The sequence below is a fragment of the Moschus berezovskii genome, chromosome 11 (genome assembly GCF_049115385.1).
Source record: "Moschus berezovskii isolate FMDL1 chromosome 11, NW_MosBer_1.0, whole genome shotgun sequence".
Taxonomy (NCBI): Eukaryota; Metazoa; Chordata; class Mammalia; order Artiodactyla; family Moschidae; genus Moschus; species Moschus berezovskii.
Genome location: NC_142470.1, coordinates 18,446,005 through 18,467,377, shown reverse-complemented (window position 1 = coordinate 18,467,377; position 21,373 = coordinate 18,446,005). Strand labels below are relative to the sequence as shown.

At 37.2% G+C, this 21,373-nt stretch overlaps 1 protein-coding gene across 9 annotated transcripts in view; it reads left to right on the top strand.

Annotated features, from left to right (window-relative positions):
* Nucleotides 1–21,373, top strand: part of KIDINS220 (kinase D interacting substrate 220) — a 92,696-nt gene that overhangs the window by 32,783 nt on the left and 38,540 nt on the right. For all 9 annotated transcript variants that reach the window (XM_088841178.1, XM_088841176.1, XM_088841174.1 and 6 more), the window contains exons 11-22: nt 28–126; nt 1,223–1,400; nt 4,632–4,796; nt 5,955–6,134; nt 7,138–7,303; nt 9,024–9,175; nt 9,333–9,622; nt 10,706–10,846; nt 11,630–11,873; nt 12,040–12,128; nt 13,591–13,735; nt 14,413–14,575. In XM_088841178.1, coding sequence (XP_088697304.1) covers nt 28–126; nt 1,223–1,400; nt 4,632–4,796; nt 5,955–6,134; nt 7,138–7,303; nt 9,024–9,175; nt 9,333–9,622; nt 10,706–10,846; nt 11,630–11,873; nt 12,040–12,128; nt 13,591–13,735; nt 14,413–14,575 — 2,012 coding nt within the window. The remainder of the gene's footprint in view (nt 1–27; nt 127–1,222; nt 1,401–4,631; nt 4,797–5,954; nt 6,135–7,137; nt 7,304–9,023; nt 9,176–9,332; nt 9,623–10,705; nt 10,847–11,629; nt 11,874–12,039; nt 12,129–13,590; nt 13,736–14,412; nt 14,576–21,373) is intronic.

Here is a 21,373-nt window from a genome sequence, read left to right as displayed (position 1 = left end):
GGCAAACCTTTTTATCTGTACCCACAGGATGGTGAAACACCCCTTATAAAGGCTACCAAGATGAGAAACATAGAAGTGGTAGAGCTGCTGCTGGATAAAGGAGCCAAAGTGTCTGCCATCGATAAGGTAGTAATAAAACATTTATGCAGAGAGCATAGGGCAGTTGGTAAGACCAACCTGTATACCTGGTGGACTTAGGGGAGTCTCATGTTATTTTGCAGAGGGAGAGGTTACTGACTGGGGGTATCTGTGTGGGATTTGGATGCTGTGAGATCTTGGCTGTTCTAAGAGCGTGCTGAGGAGTGGGCAGGCTCAGTTAAAGAACTTGCTTCCTGTGTTCCCTCTTTGGCTCAGATCAGTTACGGGGAGCTGAGCTGCATTGAGTAGCGTGCAAGGATGATGTCATCAGGGTGGATCTTGTTGCAGAGAAACAAGAGGAAAGAAGATAAGCCACAGGAAGAACGTGGCACATCATTTTCATTTAATGTTCTAGAGGGACTAGAGTGAGGGGGAACAGAGAATTTCACATGTTAGCTTTTGGGTCATTGTCTTTAAGAGATGTTTGTAAAGTAAAAGGTGGAGAATAGTTTGCAGACTAAATTTCTTTTTTACATGATAGTTTTTATTAGTGCTGGATGTGAAGAGTAAAGTGATGGAGATTCTAATAAGGGAAGAAGGCAGGTTGATGTTTGAGAGAGGTGAAAGCTGAGAGAATGAAGAGGTGGTAAGTAGGCAGAGACCGTGGATCCAACAGAGAGGACTCCGAGGGAGAGAATGTAGAGAAAGACGATGATGGTGACCGAGGGCATGGGGAAAGACAAGTTCACTCATGGTTGTGAGATACCAACATGGACTGAGATGCTGTGTAGACCGATGACGAGAGCATTGTGAAATAGAATGTAAGTTAGTTGAGGAAGATGGTTGACATAGGTGGACAGTTAGTGTCTGAATGGTGGATGGAAGTCCCGTTAACCTATGATGGAAGTGGATCCAGGGCCTGTGGGAAGCCACAGGGGATTCTGGAGGCTCTGGGAGAAAGAATACCCAAGAAAAGCTAGGGAAGGAACTAGAGAAAGAATTGAAAGGAAGATAGAAATAAAAACTCATGTGAAAAATATGGAGAGTTTGGATATTGTTTTATTTTGTAGAAATACGAAAATTGTTATTCTTATATACATACATGAGAAATGGGGAAGTTCAAGTGTCCCTTTACTGTTTACAGAAAGGAGACACCCCTCTGCACATTGCTATTCGTGGGAGGAGTCGGAAACTAGCAGAACTCCTTTTAAGAAACCCCAAAGATGGACGGTTACTGTATAGACCCAACAAAGCAGGCGAGACTCCCTACAATATTGACTGTAGCCATCAGAAAAGTATTTTAACTCAAATATTTGGAGCCAGTAAGTATTGGGTTTTATATCTGCCTGAGGTTTTAAGAAATGAACGTCTATGAAAAAATTAAGAGAATGACAGCAGTTTTGTGTTTATCACTTAACCAGAGATTATAAAAGTTGAAAATGTTATTACTTTGCTGTAGAAAAGGAACTTCTTCCTGTCTAAAGTTCCTTTGCATTATATTGGAACATTCTAAATTAAGTACATTCAGAGTCATCAGTACCTTTTAAAACCTTCAAAAATCTACCCTACTTTTCTAAAAATCTCTTCCCCCTGTTATTCTCTCAGGTAAACTTTGTTCTTTTATCAAACATGCTCTGTTTTCAGTGAGTGGCTCTCTGCCTCTGCTTGTGTTGTGCCCACTCCATTCCCATGAATGTTCTTGTTAAAATCCTCTTTCTCCACGGCTGGGATCAACCGTCTCTTTCTCCGTGACATTTTGACTGATCTGCCTAACCAGATAAAATTTTTGCCTCATTTGAGTACTTCCGTTCCGTTCCGTTCCGTTGCTCAGTCGTGTCCGACTCTATGCGACCCCGTGGACTGTAGCCTACCAGGCTTCTCTAATCCTTTTTAAATATCTATTACATATGGCCTTTTATTTTGTTTCTTTTAGAATTTTCTCCCAGATTCCAAGTTATTCAGGGCAGGCATTCATTCTTCTTATCTTGTATCCTCCGTAACACCTAGCATAATGCCTTGAATATTGTACTAAAGTAGTTTCTGCTTGTAGAGGATGCACATGAGAATCTAATCATTCACATGTGGTCTTTTGAAATGTGGAGCAATTTTCTACTCAAAAAGAGACATGTTAGTCCTAGAAACCAACAGGAGAGAGTAGAGTCCTGCCACCTTCCAGTTTATTGTTTTTAAGTATGATTCTATTGTATTGAGTTTTGTATTTTAAAATATTTTGTCTGATAATAATGCATACATTAAATTTTAAGGATGAAAACACAAATATAGTAGAAAAAAAATGTAGTCTTCCCATTGTCCCTTATCTCCTAATTTGTCATTATTTGGACAAATTGTAAATTCTTTACATTTCTAAAAATGTTTTATACTATGTATATAGCCTTCAAAAAACTTGAGATACCATATTATAAAAGTTTTAAATGATTGTTGCATAATCTTTCAAAGTTTAAATAGTATGTTCAGTTCTTTATTAATAAATATTTGGTTTGTTTTGCAATTAAAAGCTAGTGCTTCAGTGAACATATTTGTACAAATATCCATTAGCTCTTTATTTTTAGGATTATTTTCTTGGAATAAACTTCCAGAAGTAGAACTGGCAAGTCACTGGGTATTCAGTTTTGATAGACTTTTCAAAATGGTTGTAACAATCTCTTCTTCCTTAGGCCACGTTTGTGCAGTTCCCTACAACCTTTCTTTTTTTTTTTTTATTTCTAAAAAAGAATTTTATTAAAAAAGCACAAATGCAAAGAAATGAACAGAGGAAAATTTATGCGTCGAACCTGGACTGGTCACTTATGATAATATACATGCTACAATTCCATTCTCCCCAATCATTCCAGCTTCACCCTCTCCCACAGAGTCCCAAAGACTGTTCTAAATGCCTGTGTCTCTTTTGCAGTCTCTTATACAGGGTTCAGGTTACCATTTTTCTAAATTCCATATATATGCGTTAATATACAGTATTGATGTTCTTCTTTCTGGCTTACTTCACTCTGTATAATTGGCTCCAATTTCATCCACCTCATTAAAACTGATTCAAATGCATTCTTTTTGATGGCTGAGAAAAACACTGGATATTTCCAGCTTTCTTATTAACCTTTGCTAATCAGATTGATAAGAAAAAAATTTCATTTTAATTTCCATTGTAAAATTATTAGTGAGATTGAGATCTTTTAATAATATTCATAGCCTATTTGCATTTTTGCTATTTTCCTCTTTGTATCCTTTGTCCTCTTTTTTTAAAATTATTTAATAAAATTGACTTTTGTGTTTTAAGGATATTGATCCTGAATCCAGCTATATATTGTATCTCTCTCCCCAGATTATTCTTTGTTTATGGTGATGGGAGTTTTTTAATTCCCTATTCGAAAGGTATATAAATCTAGTTTGCTGACCTTTTCTTGCCGCTCTGGCTTTAATATTGAGAAGGAAAGCTCTTTTCCACACAAAGATTTTTAAAGGTTTTTCTCTTATATTTTCTTGTACTTTTATAGCTTTATTCTTTACGTTTATTTTTTTGTTTCAGAAACTTATTTTTGTTGAAGTATGAGATGCAGAGTTTTACTTTCGTTAAAAGGAAGGAAAAAAAAAAAAAAGAACGGCTTACTTCTCCCGATACCACCTACTAATTCATCCTTTCCCCACTGATTAGACATGCCACTTACATTAATATCCTGTGTGAGTTCTATGGTATTGTAATTATTGTAGTTTTAGGATGTATTTTGATTTTTCTCCAAAGAGAGCTAATTGTTGGTAGTCTTTAAATTTTTTTCATAGCTATTCTTGCTTTTTAATTTTTCAGAATATTCTTATTGATTTTTATTGAGATTGCTTTAAAGTGATAGATTAATTTCGGGAGAATCGCTATTTTTTAGTCATTGACCCTTTCTGCTTGGAACCATAGAATTTTTTTTTTCTCTGCTTATCTGTTGTGTTTTTAACTACATTTTATAGCCTTATTTTTATTCGTACTGTACATATTAAATTGATTCCTATGGACTAGTTTCTGTTTTAATCTTTTTATTGATTTTATAATATACTTTACTCCACATTTTAGTATCCTTGAAGTTGGACTTTGTCTTATAATTGATGGGTGAGAAAGCATTGTGTCATAATTTGGCAACATTTCTTCTTCTCTCAGTTGAACATAATAATACCTCTTGTAATTAGTAGGTATCTTAAGTTCTGTGAAATAAGGTATTAACTTATTAACCTCTGAACCTATTTTTACACAGGTCTAACCCTGGTGGTTTAGACGGTAAAGAATCTGCCTGCAGTGCAGGAGACGGGTTCAATCCCTGGATCAGGAAGATCCCCTGGAGAAGGGAATGGCAACCCACTCCATATTCTTGCCTGGAGAATCCCATGGACAGAGGGGCTACAGTCCATGGGGTTGCAGAGAATCAGACACAACTGAGCAACTAACACTTTCAACCTTTTTTTTTCCTTTAATTGAGTAAACAATTAATACTTGAGAATTGATGCTCCTTTATAATAATGTCTCTTTTTAATGTTAGGGTATCATGTGTTTATAATTACAGGACACTTGTCTCCTACCGAGACAGATGGTGACATGCTTGGTTACGATCTGTACAGCAGTGCCCTGGCAGATATTCTCAGTGAACCTACCATGCAGCCACCCATTTGTGTGGGCCTGTATGCACAGTGGGGGAGTGGTAAATCCTTCTTACTCAAGAAACTAGAAGGTAAAGGACTTGTTTGTAAAGTGTCTGCATATATAACAAAGTTTTCTCGTGTGTGTTTTTTAAGTAAAAATAGTTTTATGTAGGTATATGGTTGATCCTCCACCCAATCATTTAAGTTCTCTTTCTAAAACAAAGATCCAACTGCATTAGAACCCCTCTGTAGCAGATTTCCTGCCCGCACTGTTTATAGATATCTTAAACCTATAGGTATCTTAAACCAGGGCCCTTTGCAGACATGTCAGCTTGTGTGCTCCCACCTGCCAGCACTACCTCTTGTGCTGGCTCAGTGCTGTAGTTACAGATGGCTGTTTGCTCTGGTAGGCACAGACCAGACACTTACTGAGTGGCTCCTCTGTAGGAGCTTCCTAGACATCTCCCCCAACCTCTGACCTAAGACCCCACTCCTTTTGCTTGGCAAAATCTTACTCGTTTCTTCAAGGACAGGTTTCAAAATTGCCTGTAAATTTTTTTTTTTTTTTACTAAGTTTTGTTCAGTTCAGTTTGACTTGTTCCAGGCTCATTTGGGCTCATCTTTAAGAGCAGTGATCCTCAAATGTAACTGGAGGGAGAAGGGGTGAGGAGGCACAGAGGAATGGTGGTGCTGTGTTTTCTGAAGACACATAGCAAAGTAATAATTTTTAGTTTTATATGTGGAAGCAATACTTTGTTGGTTGCTTAATACAAATCTCAAAATATCAACAAAACCTTGACAGATGGGAATATATGAGAGAGGATTTTGTGCATTTTCAGTAGGAAGCAAGAGAGTGGGTAGGACAAGGGTCAAGGGTAAATGTGCCCCTAAGGAATGTGACTCTGATGCTGGGGAAGATTGGGGGCAGGAGGAGAAGGGGACGACAGAGAATGAGATGGCTGGATGGCATCACCGACTCAATGGACATGAGTTTGAGTGAACTCCGGGAGTTGGTGATGGACAGGGAGGCCTGGCATACTGTGATTCATGGGGTCGCAAAGAGTTGGACATGACTGAGCGACTGAACTGAACTGAACTGAAGGAATGATATTCTTAGCAAAAGCGAACATTGGTTAGCATGGTTAAGTAGCAGCATTCTAGCTAGGTAAATGTTTATAGTGAAAATGTGAAATTTTAAAAATGTTTTATTTCTTAAATAATGTTTTCTTTATTAATTTCTCTTTCAGATGAAATGAAAACTTTTGCAGGACAACAGATTGAACCTCTGTTTCAGTTTTCATGGCTTGTGGTGTTTCTGACCCTGCTTCTTTGTGGAGGGCTTGGTTTATTGTTTGCTTTTACAGTAGACCCAAATCTTGGAATTGCAGTGTCGTTGAGCTTCCTGGCTGTCTTGTATATATTTTTTAGTAAGTCTTTGCCTTTTATCTTTTTCAAAAATGTGGAGAATGTCAAAACTCATTGTTTTATTTAAAATTGTGTCTGTCTTCTAGTCTATAAGTGGTTTTCCTATTTAGGTGAGAATATTGATTTTTTTGTTATTTTGTAAGTTGGCTTAGAGGAGCATTGTCCCTAGCCTTCCTGGAAAACTTTAAAAGTTAGTGCACTACTTGTTAATATTGAAGCAGAACTTTAAATTACTGTCCCTTTTTTGTTAATGATTTATATTTGAATCTTTTTTGAAAATGAGTCTTCATAGACATCATGGCATGCTCTTGATTATTTTGATCATGACTGTAATTTTTACTTTGTCTAAAAGCAAAGTAATAAATATATATAATCCCTGTTTTTAGGAGTGTCTTCAGTTGCAAGAAAGGAAATAGGTTTACTGTTGGTAACTTCAGCAGTCACAAGTAGAGATAAAACCAGTCATTCTTACATTTGAATCTGAACTAAAGGATATGCTTCAGTTCAAGGCGTTAGCCTTCTGATTGTGTTTATTATGTCATATTTTAGTCAGCTTACTTTCTGTTTTTCACATACCTGATAATATGTTTTTGCTATTGCTGTTGCTCAGATGCTCAGTAGTATCCGACTCTTTGTGACTCCATAGACTGTAGCCCACCAGGCTCCTCGGTCCATGGGATTCTCCCAGCAAGAATACTGGAGTGCGTTGTCATTTCCTGTTCCAGGGGATCTTCCTGACCCAGGGATTAAACCCAGATCTCTTACATCTCCTGCATTGGCAGGTGGATTCTTTATCACTAGCTCCACCTGGGAAGCTCCTGATGTGTGTTGGGGAAGGTTAATTAGTTGAGGAATTCTTTGTGGACTAGTCAGGAAATGACAAGGGACCATGAAAATTATGTAAGCCTACCTGTCACTTCTTGATACTTGACTGTTTGCAGAAAAGAGGCTGCTTGACTAATGATTGTTCTGGATAACTTTTTTTTTTTAAACTTTGACTTTTAGTTGTCATTTACTTTGGTGGACGGAGGGAAGGAGAGAGTTGGAATTGGGCCTGGATCCTCAGTACTAGATTGGCAAGACATATCGGCTATTTGGAGCTCCTCCTCAAACTGATGTTTGTGAACCCACCTGAGCTGCCAGAGCAAACCACTAAAGCTCTACCTGTGAGGTGAGTTGGTCCCTTTGACAGAAGTAACTTTTAATAAAATGAAGCAAATGAAAGTTGATAATGCATCTTTTCTTATGTTTTTTTAAGAGACCAAAAAAAACATTGGTCCCTTAAACTTTTTTAATGTGAGAAATAAACATGCCCTGGTCAAATACACTTGGAAAACTCTTCATATTACATCTCCCTTTTGTACATTATAGGATTAGAGACACCTTTTCATAAAAAATTATATTTAACTTTGATTTGCCAAATTTTATTTGAGTGAAGCCCCACATTCTCCCCTTACGATACTTATTACCATCCTTTGGACAAATCGGTGAAGAGTACTGGGTCTAGCATGGAGTCCTGGAACCTCTTGACATCAGGGTGTGGCCTTGGCAACTCAGCATGTGCTCTGAGCTGTTCTTTCCTCACCTGTGGATATGTATTTACCCATTCCTCTAAAGTTATCATCATATCAAATGATAATGATATCATTATTATCAGGTATGATATTAATACCTGATTATTAGGTATGATAATCAGGTATTATGATATTAGGTATTATCAGGTATGATAATACCTGCTATAATAATGGGAAAGTATGAGCAAACAGTTCAGAAAAGATGAGAAACTTGTAAGTCAACGAGTAAAGGCAATCTGGAGAGCCCCAGAGGAAAGTAAAATGGAAAAAAAGGTTAAAGAACTGAAAACAAAAGGAATGCAACAGAAATTAGTAAAATATTAAACATGCAAAGATTAAGAATTTAGAAATTATTGTAAGATAAAATATGTGTAAGTTAAGCTGAAAGTGAATGGCCCAAACCTGGTAAGACATCAGAACTATGAGAGGAAGATAAAAATTAAACCTTCCAGGTAAATAAATGGTATATAGGATTAAGTGTTAAGAAAAGGAATTAATATGAGAAGTTAAAATGAAAAACATAAAAAGAAAACGTACAGAGTAGAATAAAAAAGTTGGGGGAAGATAGTTTTACATAAAAGCATTTAAAATTAATGAGATCATTATCTTTTAAAAAGTTAGACCAACTAAAATAGCATTAATTTAATTAAGACCAGGCATACATAGAGTACACTGTAATCCTGGATTATATTTTGAAAGCAGTGCCTGTCTACAGGATTAAGATGGGAGTTTAGCAGTAGAAAGGAATAAATGAACTAATGCAGAAGTAATACCCATTCAGAGGCTCAAAATGCAAATAATTCAGTTATTTCACAGAACAACTAGGAAAATAATATAACTTCTTTCTCAACCCCTGGTAGATGAGTAAGCTATAAATAGGACATTCTGAAGCTTGAGTTTTTAAATGGCATCAAGTTCTTAATTACTATCCTATTTTCTCAAGGTTCTAATCTCTTCAGTTGGTGTTTACAAAATGTTCTTTCTGACTGATGTGGGGCACCATGGTTGAATTGTTGTGTCTTGAGATCTGGGGAGATGTCTGGCTCCTTTGTCTAAGTTCTGTCATAACCTTTTCCCTTTTCTGCTTTTAGTCAGAATTGCTTCATATAACTCTACTAATTTAACTTTTGTTACTGTCTTTTCCTAAGAAAAGAATATAAGCTGTTAGAAATGGAAGATACCTAATTACAAATAGAATTTTAAAAACAATGTTTTGACAGAGACATGAAGGAAACAGGAGCTACATGACAGACATAATGTATGTTGAAACTGTTTCTTTAGGTAGCAGCATAACATTTTCTTTCCACTTTCCCCAAGGTTTTTGTTTACAGATTATAATAGACTGTCCAGCGTAGGTGGGGAAACGTCAATGGCTGAAATGATTGCCACCCTCTCGGATGCTTGTGAAAGAGAGTTTGGCTTTTTGGCAACCAGGCTTTTCCGCGTGTTCAAGACTGAAGATACGCAGGGTAGGACCTTCTCTTCTTTCTGTATATGGAGGGGTTGAGAATGGGATGGACAAAATGCATGGAAACATGAACATCAGGTTTGTCATATGCTGTCACTGTAATGATTGGGATTTTCCTGGATGCTTGAGATGTTAAAACCATTTGTTGTGTTTTACAGGTAAAAAGAAATGGAAAAAAACGTGTTGTCTCCCATCTTTTGTCATCTTCCTTTTCATCTTTGGCTGCATTATTGCTGGGATTACTCTTCTGGCTATATTCAGAGTTGACCCAAAGCATATGACAGTGAATGCTGTCCTCATATCAATTGCGTCCATAGTGGGGTTGGCGTTTGTGCTGAACTGTCGAACATGGTGGCAGGTGCTGGACTCACTTCTCAATTCTCAAAGGAAACGCCTCCATAATGCTGCCTCCAAACTGCACAAACTGAAAAGTGAAGGATTCATGAAAGTAAGCACTCCTTGCTTGTTAGAAAATAATTCTGGGAATTTTCTGGCGGTCCAGTGGTTAGGACTCTGCTTTCACTGCCAAGGGCCCAGGTTTGATCCCTGGTCAGGGAATTAAGATCCCACAAACTGTGGTGCAGCCAAAATTAAAAAAAGAAAATAGTCCTAATGTGAATATGCTCCCATGATCATCATCACTGGGGCTTTAGGGAGTCTAACTTTATTTTCTGTTAGAAGAGTTGCACTTGTTTTTAGTTTTAATCCAGATTTTTCCTATGAAAAATGAATGTATAGTGTGGAAAAAGTAACATCTTTTTATAAAATCGACTTTTATAAGATCCTCATAGAGTTAACTATAGCTTCAGTACTTTGGCCCCCAGATGCGAAAACAGCCTGGTGCTGGGAAAGATTGAAGGCAAAGGAGGAGACAGCAGAGGATGAGATGGTTAGATAGCATCACCAACTCAGTGGATATGAATTTGAGCAAACTTGAGGAGATAGTGGAAGACAGAGGAGCCTGGTGTGCTGCAGTCTGTGGGGTCGCAAAGAGTCCGACACAACTTAGCAGCTAAACAGCAACAGCAAAGAGTTAGAAGATAATCCTTCAGGTGGTAGTTATTACCTAAGAGTTTAGATTGCTATGCAGCCTGGTGGAGTAGACAAATTGAACCACCAAAACATAGAAGATGGGAATGTACTTTTTAGAGTAAAAAAGGACTTTATACAATTATCTGCAGCCCCTTCCTTTGATCAGGGTCACATGCCATCAGGAAGCCAGTTGTGGTGTGGCATGTAGATCATTTGGATTTGCATTCTAATCTGTCTTCTGACCTTCAGAGCATGTGATCTTGGCATGTAAGTCACTTCAGCCAAGTTTGTCTGTCTACCTCTTTGTAAGAAATGCTCTAATTTAGATGAAGGCACTTTGTAAATGGTGACGCATTCACTACAGTTCCACTAAATGGAACCACAGCTGGCAGCAAGCACTTTGGATTTCTTTTCTCCCAGTAGGTGACTTTCAGGCTCTTTAAGAGAGGTACTTAAGTTTCTTGTATCTTCAGTGCAGTGTATCCTTTCTTTTGCACAGGTTCTTAAGTGTGAAGTGGAATTGATGGCCAGGATGGCAAAAACCATTGACAGCTTCACTCAGAATCAGACAAGGCTGGTGGTTATCATCGATGGGTTAGATGCCTGTGAGCAGGACAAAGTACTCCAGATGCTGGACACTGTACGTCTTAACCATCTTGAAGCTTGTAACTGTCACATGTGTGGCAGCTGAGAGGAACAGCTTCATGAATATCTCAAGTGGAATTTGAATACTATTTTTTCTTTTATAAAAACAACTGTGTGTTTTATGCAGAAACAGCAGAAGTTTGATCCCAAGCAGATTTAACCAGTTTTAGGTTAATGGCAGTGTGAGGGGAGACGTGAATAGGGGGGTCTCTAACATCCAGGGTGTGACTTCCAGCGTTTCTCTACAGATGGTTATGGTTAGAATATAGATAGGGGTGGGGAAACCATAGAGTTTGTGGAGTTTTTGTTAAAAAGTAAGAAAGGTTTGTGGCTTTCTGTAAGGTCTGGGATAAGCAGTGGTGTGTGCCTGTGGTCAGAGACCAGCGGGTGCAGTTCACCGTGTCTGCTCATATTTCTCTTGTGTGTGGATCTTACTAGACCAGTGTGTGCAGCGCACCGTGTCTGCTCATGAGTACTTCATGAATGTTTCTCATGTTTGTGGATCTTACTTCTTACGTAGATTCTGAGTGTCTCAAATTAGGACGGGACCAGTTGTTTCCTTCGGAGATTCTATCACTGTCAAATGTTGAAAAATTGTCATGTGGTGAAAAACCGGATTGAGACTTCAATAAAATTTGTTTTCACATAGAATAACATTTGAATGAAAAGGAAATGCTATTTTTAAAATGTAGTCACAAAGGCTAACACAGATTTTGAAGAGGGGTTTTATTACTTTGGATAATTTTTTTATTGTGATTATACATTTCTTCTACCACAGGTCCGAGTTCTGTTTTCAAAAGGCCCATTCATTGCCATTTTTGCAAGTGATCCACATATTATCATAAAGGCAATTAATCAGAACCTCAATAGTGTGCTTCGTGACTCAAATATCAATGGACATGACTATATGCGCAATATAGTTCATCTGCCCGTTTTCCTCAACAGTCGGGGACTAAGCAGTGCAAGAAAATTTCTTGTGACTTCAACAACTAATGGAGATGTTCCATGCTCGGATAATGCAGGTAAAGATCAAGTTCCTCAGGTACTTTGGGTTTGAAGTGGTTCTATAGTTTTTCATTTTGTATCTCCTCTTACCTTGAAAAGTATTGTTCGAATTTCACGACTCTTTAAGTATCATTTACAGCAGAGTTTCAGGACAAATGGTGCTTTCTTGATAAACTCTTTCAGGGACGCAGGAAGATACTGACAGAAGAGTTTCACAAAACAGCCTTGGAGAGATGACAAAACTTGGTAGCAAGACGGCCCTCAATAGACGGGTAAGATAGTATATGTTTTGAGCCATTTGTTTGTATTGCTGTTGTTTAAGTAAAACCAAGGTGAGACTACTTAATATTTTATAAATACTGCATTGAGCTCATAAAGTATATTTTATCATTGGTGGTTTTTCAGGGAATGTCTGAACCTAGAGCCATAATAACTGTAAATTATATAGGAGTGCCCGGTCTCTCCCAGCCTACTCTCAGCCCAGGTCCCACTCCAGACCATTTGAATCAGAACCTCTGAGAGTGAGATTTGAAAGCTGCCCAGGTGATGTCACTGGGGGCAGAGAACCGTTGGGTTCATCCCAGGTCAGGTTGTGCTTGTCCCAGGGCCCCTTGTCACCACAGCTGTAAGGGGGAGAGGCTTATTGTGTGAGAACCAGCCTTTGCTGTGTTGTCCCGTTGGTTGACCTCCTGCCCTAATGTTTGTGAGATGTGCGCTCTTTTTTTCTATCCTCACATAGTGACCTTGTATGCCTTTCCCAGTCTGTTGGTTGTCTCCTGGGAGACACTGTAGTTTCCCTGCCCTGCCCTATCCTAGGAGCCTTTTGTAAAGAACTTGGGCTATTGTAATACAGGAGATATACCTTTGCGGTGCTGCTTATGGATGGCAAGCCTGGGCTAGCATTGGTGATATTTCCACTACCTGCCCCACCCCCCCCCCCCGCCCCCATCCCACCCCCCCCCCCGCTTTGCAAATCTTTAATTGGGACATTTTACATTTTAAAAACTGTCTTCAGGTATTTTGATTTTATGCCTTTACCATGTACAAGTATAGATGCAGAAATAATATTATGAAGGATAATTGACAGCTCTAAATTAAGAGCGGGATATGAGTTGCCATTTAGAATTTCTGTTCTGGGAGCCTGGACCCTTGGGTTCCCCTGTCTCATGACCTTAGAAGAGAACCACCCTCGTGTGCCTGCTTCTCCTGATTGGATGGGACCCCCGCCCACCCCGCCCAGTAGAGAGCCTTTCGTTCTTACTAGATGTGAGGATACAGCAGCTGTGCCCTTTCAGTAACTGTCACGTTTGAAAATAACCTAAAAATCAAAATGCTGAATCCTTAAATCTGGGCAAGGGGTTATTTGCTTTATTATCAGGGTTCCTATAGATACTGAGCTCCCATAAGAGTTTGAATTGAATTTTCTTTATACAGTTCAGCTTATTTATAATTTTCAAGGCATTGGGCTTTCTCTGATTGTGCAACTATAAATCAGGTACACCCGAAGCTAAACCATAGTCTCTGATGCATTTGCTGGAAATACTTTAGAGTTCGGTACATATTCTACTTAAGGGAGTAATAATAATACTTTTTGTTACTAGTTCATCTTCCTCTTTGACTGAAATTTTGGATTGTTTTTGTTGTTGACATAGACATGTATTAACTTCTCAAAAAAGCCTCAAGTTCTTAGGGTTGAAGTGAGGGTTCATTCTCACTGACAGTACCCCGTTTCAGGACACTTACCGAAGAAGGCAGATGCAGCGCACAATAACCCGGCAGATGTCCTTCGACCTCACAAAACTGCTGGTTACGGAGGACTGGTTCAGTGACATAAGCCCTCAGACCATGAGAAGACTGCTTAACATTGTTTCTGTGACAGGTGGGTTTCGTTGTCTTAGTGTTGTGTGGTAGACAATAAGGTGCATCATTAACAGAGCAATTCCCTTCCAGAAACAAAGGATGGACTCTTTATAGGTTTACACTGCTGAACACCAGTTTTATTTTGCATTGTGTGTCTAATAAAACCAGTATTAGTTTTGATAGTGAAAATCGACTGTCAGTTGTCTACTGTTATTTTAAAATTTGATGATTTAAAAATTTCACCTCAGGTTTAATTTTCTTTTTGTATAAAAATAATTTTATGCTAATTTTTATAACTATAGTTAATTTATAATTTAAAATGTTCAGATTTTTACATGCTGCTATTCTGCTTTAATTTTCAAATTACATTTTTTTTAATGTGTTAAATGATATACACATAAAATTTACCATCTTAACCAGGGTCCATTTGGGTGGTATTAAATACTTTCACTATTTGTGTAACCTTCACCACCATCCATCTCCATAATGCACTTCATCCCATTAAACTGAAACTCTATACTCATCACCCTGGTCCTCTCCAAGCAGCCATATAAATATTAGGTGTGAATTTGTAGTGTAAGTTAAGTGGCAAATTAAAAAACACTGAAACTTGGTTATTTGCGAATATACAAAATGGTTGGTTTAACAAAATGTTACATACCTATTAATTCTAAAATGTTTTTGTATTCTTTAAAGGACGATTACTGAGAGCCAATCAGATAAGTTTCAACTGGGATAGACTTGCTAGCTGGATCAACCTAACTGAGCAGTGGCCATACAGAACTTCATGGTTAATATTGTATTTGGAAGAGACTGAAGGTATCCCAGATCAAATGACATTAAAAACCATCTATGAAAGGTACTTTATCTGACCTCTTTATATTTAAATTTGTTTTAAATTGAGTTGATTCTTAAGAAAAAAGTTAATGCATACAAAGCAAAATGAATGCAAAATAATATGTATAAAATGTGGAGTTCTGAGTTTAATCATTCTCATTAGTATTTCTTCCATTATAATTTCACAGTTGTATCAGCACAGGTATATATCCCATCACGTAAAATTTGCAGCTTTATTTGGATAAATTCTTTCTTTCTCAGTGTAACCTATATGATAAAAGATGTTTAGCTAATAGTCCTATTAAATTTATGTATTTAAATATACAAAAGGCAAACCTTAAAACATTGTTTAATGTCCATTTTATTTTTTATTCTAAGTGTCTTGATAGAATATTGAGGAGGTCACATTTTCCAAATCATTAGTGCAGGTGTTTTCACAGGTTTGTATCTGGAGGACCTGGGGAACTGTGCATATGGGCTGGTAAACGTGCTTTGCACTAAACAGTAAAGGAATTTATTGTTCTTTTATAGTCATTTGAAGTACTTTTAAAATCTACTTCTGATAAAGAAATTGATTAAGTTTTTTCTGGGAAAACACACAGTCAAGGCTCAGTGTAGTGTCAAGTATGTCAGGTTTTAAGAGTACCACTTTCTTGTCATATTCACAAACAAAATTATAATCCTCTTTGTTTACCAGAATACTTAATACCTTCATAGCTTTCAATTACAACTCTAAATAAAAGTATCTCTTAGGAAAAAATGCAATTCAAGGGAGCTATGCAATTGTATAACACTTAGTATAATTGAAGCATTATTTTGAACATGTAAATAAAATAGTAAACCTGACCAACCATTCAGTGTAGAGTTTCTATATTAAACTTTTAAGATTCTAAATAGTTTATCCGCGAGTATTATCAGCTTATGGTTTTCATTATTTTCCAATTCCCATTTTTCATGTACATATTTTATCTAGTATTTTTAGGTAAATAACTGATTTTAGAATATAGAGGTTGGTTGTAGTATTCATCTGCACACTTGAGCTCTTGAGGTTATATGTTCAATTTATGCTACATTAATCATTGTAAACTGTGTGGGCTGTGTGAAGTAGGTGTTCCAGTAGATGGCAGTGATCCACAGCTGCCAGGGGCCTGCAGAGCAGTGGTACTGGATGCATCTGCTCTTTGATATCTTAGAAATCCTCTTTTTATTATGAGATACATGATTGGTTTTTTCCTTGGTAGTGTAGTAGACTGTTGTTTTTCATGAATAAACATTTGCATCGTAGCAGGTGCTGCATAATGAATGTTTGCTGGATGAGCACAGTTTTAGGTTTTGGTGCAGAATAGGACTCAAGTCAATCTCTTCACCTTCATTTAATTGAACGTGATGCCTGGAAGTTTCCTGTGTCTCAGGAGTACAAAAACATTGACAGTTTCACGTTTTAAGCTGTATGCTTAGAGTTCAGCCCTTGGCCCCATGCGTGCTCTGTGAAGAGGATGAGACTTGGTGAGAGAGTCTGTGTCCTCAGGAAATAGAAGCAGGAGAGATGTAAAAGTATCAAAAGATTTTTAAAACTCTTAGAAAAATTCATGATTCAGCTCAATCAAAAAAAGTTTATTGTGTCTGCTGGGCCCTGCTGCCAGTACTGGAGATACAATGGTGAACAAGTAAATATGTATTTACTTTTTCACCCAGCAATCCCACTGTGGAAATTTACTCTGAACACACACCTCCACAGTGACAAAACACTTACGCATTATTGTGACCTTATTTATTTATTGTGACCTTATCTGTAGCACCATAACTTAACTGCATGTTTTTAGAAACATTAGTTGAATAAATTATGGCACATCTACCATAATAGAGTGTTTTGTAACTGTAGAAAATGAGAAAAAAACTATGATTTGATATGGAGAAATTTTAAGGATACATTAGTAAGTGAAAACTGAAAAATGCAAGAGTATATAACATGCTCTATTTGTATAAGAAAGAAGGGGGAGAAAGGACATCTATGTATAAATATGTAAATATGTGTTATTTTTTTGTGAAAATATAAAACAACCCACAGGAAGGAAAAAACAGAAGCTAATAAAAATGTTTACCTGAAGAGGATGCTTAGATGGGGAATGAGATGTACTCTGAATGTGTATTTTTATATGGTTTGCCTTTCATATATTAAAAAAACTAATTCAAAAAAGATAGAAAAAAGCAAACCCTAATATTGAATACAAACAGGAAGAATTGATGCTAATGATATATGAAATTGATAGTATAACCACACAGAAATATTAATTCAGACACCTTGGAACTCAGTTTTCTCTTGACTATTCTTAGTAGAATATACTGAGGACAAAATTAGCTGCAACAAAATCTTGAACTTAGTAGGTTTATTGTTGCTAATCGTATTATTATACTCCTGAAGTCCTTTTGCGTGTATTGTAAGATAGAGTAAATGAATGAATAAATTGCTATTCCTAGAAACCAGTGTTTTCTCTGTGGGAGAAGGGAATACCAATATTGAATGAAAAAATTAGGAAGAGCACTGTGGTATTACTGGATTTTGTTGTTGTTAGGTCGCTAAGTCGTGTCTGACTCTGTGACCTCATGGACTGCAGTGCACCAGGCTTCCCTGTCCTTCACTATCTCCTGGAGTTTGCTCAGATTCATGTCCATTGAGTTGGTGATGCTATCCAACCATCTCACCCTCTGTCACCCCCTTCTCTTTTTGCCTTCAATCTTTCCCAGCATCACGGTCTTTTCCAGTGAATTGGCTCTTCACATGAGGTGGCCAGAGTATTGGAGCTTCAGCTTCAGCATCAGTCTTTCCAGTGAATATTCAGGGTTGATTTCCTTTAGGATTGACTGGTTTGATCTCCTTGCAGTTCAAGGGTACTTGAAGTCTCTTCTCCAGCATCACTGTCCATGAGATTTCCCAGGAAAGAATATTGGAATGGGTTGCCATTTCCATCCTCCAGGGGATCTTCCTGACCCAGGGATTGAACCCAGGTTGCCTGTGTCTCCTGCATTGCAGACAGATTCTTTACCTGCTGAGCCATCTGGAAAGCAGATTGGATTTGGAAATGTTAAATTATTAACTCATAATTTAAAATGAGGTTTTCCCTTGCTTTGCCTGGCGAAAGGGAGCAAAAATATCCCCAAACTGTGAGCCCACCTGGAGCTTGACTCCTTGGAGAAATGGTTAATTCCAGGTCTGAGGCAGGGAAAGCTCAAGGGGAGTCTGCATTGTTGTGCCAGAAACCAAGGACGGATGTGTTCGAGGACAGCAGGATTTGCACAGATAGCCACAGGCCGTAGTGTGAAGGAGCACCTTTCAAACATGGGCCCATTTTCACAAAGAAAAATGATAGTAATGGGTTGTAACATATCAACAAAAAAAAAAATCCGTGAGTCCATAGTAATGCTTAGAAGAGAGCAAATAAGGAATAATTCTTTGTTTTAGAATGCCAGCTGATAAGTGTAATGAGTGAAATTAAAAAATTATCATTTTTTAATACCCAATATAATCATTGATTCAAGCAAGGATCATCAGTGGTTGCAAAAACTACTGGGGGGAAGTTGTTGGGGAACACAAGACACACATGATCTCAAAGTGTCACTCCCCGGGTTATGTGCAACCACAGAAGAAATGCCCTTGCTGGGAGAGACTTGTTGTCGCCAGTTTTAATCAAATAGTCAAGTCTGACATCAGTAATGGGAGGCATAGCATTGTGTTGTTGTTTAGTCACTAGTTGTGTTTGACTCTTCACAACCCCATGGACTGCAGCACGCCAGGCTTCCCTGTCCTTCACCATCTCCTGGAGTTTGTGCAGATTCTTGTTCATTGAGTCAGTGATGCTATCTAACCATCCCATTCTCTGCCACCCTCTTCTTGTCTTGCCTTCAATCTTTCCCAGCATCAGGCTCATATGACTAGATAAAATGCAATAGAAGGTACCACATCACCTATGGGCTCTTGTTGCCAGCCGTGGTTTACCGTGATCCTAGTTATGAGGAAACAGCCAGGCAAATCTGAGATGTGGAACACACTACAAGGCAACTGGCTTAGGTTCCATATTGGCCACTGAGGGAGACTGAAGAGATCCCACAGCCCAAACGCGTGTGAGCTGTGATTGGAATCTTATCATAGGAGTAGAGCTCTGAAGGGCATTTTTTGGGCAGTTGGTGAATTTGAGTTTTTGAGTTAATGTTAATATCCTTTGGTATGCTAAGGGTGTTTGGGGGACATTCATGATGAAATATTTAGGTATGAAATACACTTTCAGGTGGTTTGGCAAAAGGAAAGTATGTATGTGTGTGTAAATGAAGTACCTGGTTCTTACTAAAAAATTTTCCTCTTCCCATGCCTTTTGTTCTCCATAGTGACTGTTCAGTAAATGTTGCTTTGTTAACATTTTTACTTAGGGACATAATTTGAATTAAATGAATATAAGAGCTGTACTCCTTAGTGCACTCCTGTGATTTTAGTAACCTTTTCACACATGCCAAATTGAAAATCATTATGTATCTATACATGGCTCTTTTGAAAGCTCTAAAAAAAAACCTACTATTTTGTTTAGTGGTGGCAGAATGAATCACAAACCACACTGTATTCACTGGTTGATTCTAATGTTAGAATCAGCCAGTACCTCTAAAGTTATGGAGCAAGCGGGTACGAAAGGTGCAGTGTTTATTAGTGTACCCACTCTAGTTAGTTTTCTTCATGTGATGTGTGTAGTGTGGGTCTTTACTGTAGGTTAGGGCTCAGATTGTGTCCTTTGTACTTTTATGTGTTCCAGGGGCTGCCTGAGGAGGTAGGGTAGAGGGACAAACATGCAAAGCATCTAATGCCCTTGAGGAACTTACAGACACGTATCTACACACATACATACCCTTTTCTTTTACCAAACCATCTGAAAGTGTATTTCACACCTAAATACTTCAGCATGCCCAAAGACACCATTACCACACACCACGCACACACACGTTTTTTTTCTAAACCATTAGAGGGTAAATTATATGCAACATATCTTTTGTCCCTCATTACTCAAGTATATGAGGAATATATATTCTGATTGAAGGTAAAATGTACACATTTTGAAACAACTGGAATAAAGTAAAAATGTGATGCCTCACACAATTAACCAGTTAACAGTTTTATCAATAATGGGCTGAAACACTGCCTTCTGGATGATAGAAAGCTTTTCAGGCTAAAACTAATGTTCTTTGCTAATAGACCTTTTTAAAGGTCTAATTACTTGCCCTTTTAAAACTTTCACACTAATTTCTAGCACTTGAGCCTCAAGCTTACATGTCTTCCTAATGTTCGAGGAAGTTCTTAGAAATTTACATTTTAATTAGTTAAAATATATCATACAGACAAAAGAAAATGTATCATCACCTGTAGTTTAAAGATAATGGTAAAATTTCGCCCTGTTTATTAAATAGAACATTTGTCAAAGAAAAGTTTTGGGGGAAAGTGTATTTTTAATCATAAGAAAAATAGCGTGGAGTGAATTTTTGTAGTGAGAACATTCTGTGCCTATAAATATAGACTATTGTATATTGGAGGTATAATGAGGTAATGAGAACTTTGCTTTGCAATAAAGTTAATCTATTATTTTAGACTTCAGCTCTTGGTGGGCCTTCCATCCATGAATGAGTAGAATGCAGGGTGCCTTTGAGATGGGTGTCTTTTTTTTTTTTTAAAGAAATGACTGTGTCCTATATGCCTGCAGATACTTACAAATACTGTTTTGTAGCTATTCTAAGGGAAACAAAAAGACAATTTAGTAAGAATCTTTGAGAGTTCATTAGGAATTGACTTAATTTAAGATGATGTCAAATGAAAAACTATAGGGAGACAGTTTGATCAGTGTATAAAAAAATCATATTGGAATATGTTAGAATAACTCAGATGACTGTTCTAGTTAACTGTAATTGAGTTCTTTGATGCTATTGCTTGCCATTTGAATAATAAAAAGTTTTATTTATGGCAGACAAAAAGCAGCAGTATATAATTGATATTCATTTATTTTATTAAAGAAATCTGATTTGGTAAAAACAATCAGAAAATAGTATTTTTAACACTAGTAGTAAAATTTTTTTAATCCATAAAAAACCTCATTTATTTTTATAGCAATTTGATGACACATCTGCTTGCTTTATTCAGCTGAAAAAGAAAATGTTGGTTCTTGGTGTTTGGTAAAATTGCTTTGTTAAATTATTTTCTAAATTGTTCAACTTTTAACAAATGACATTTGATACTAACACTGGAAAGCAATTTCAGCTAATTAAGTAGATCCCTCTGTAAACCATTGGAACATTAAGATGACATACTGTTCATTCAAGATTATTTTAATTGGTACAATTATTGTAATTTTCTTGCAATTATGTGTTGAGCTAAAAGCTTTTGTCTACATCATTTGAGGGTTTTTTTGTTAACATACATTTAGTAAGAAGAAAAGGAGTAAAATAAAAACTAGATAAAGATTTTCTGCCTACTTTTATTGCAGAGTTTTAGACCCCATTGAGATATTTTAGTATAAAACTTTATTTCTGGTATTTTTTAGTATTAAGCATTTTAAGCAATGATAGAGGTTTTTGAAAGATCAATTTAAATAGCTTCCATGAAGTCCTGCTTCAAATGTCTGTTTTGACACTGCTCAGCCAGTGTTTTACTTAGAATGATGTGGTCAGAATTAGGCTTGTGGTAAGGATAATGTTATACTTTGTTTTGGTACTTGATTTTTTAGAGCAATTGAGTAAGTTTTGAGAGAGCTTCAGAATGGTAACCATTTCCATTTCCCTGAAATAGCTATTT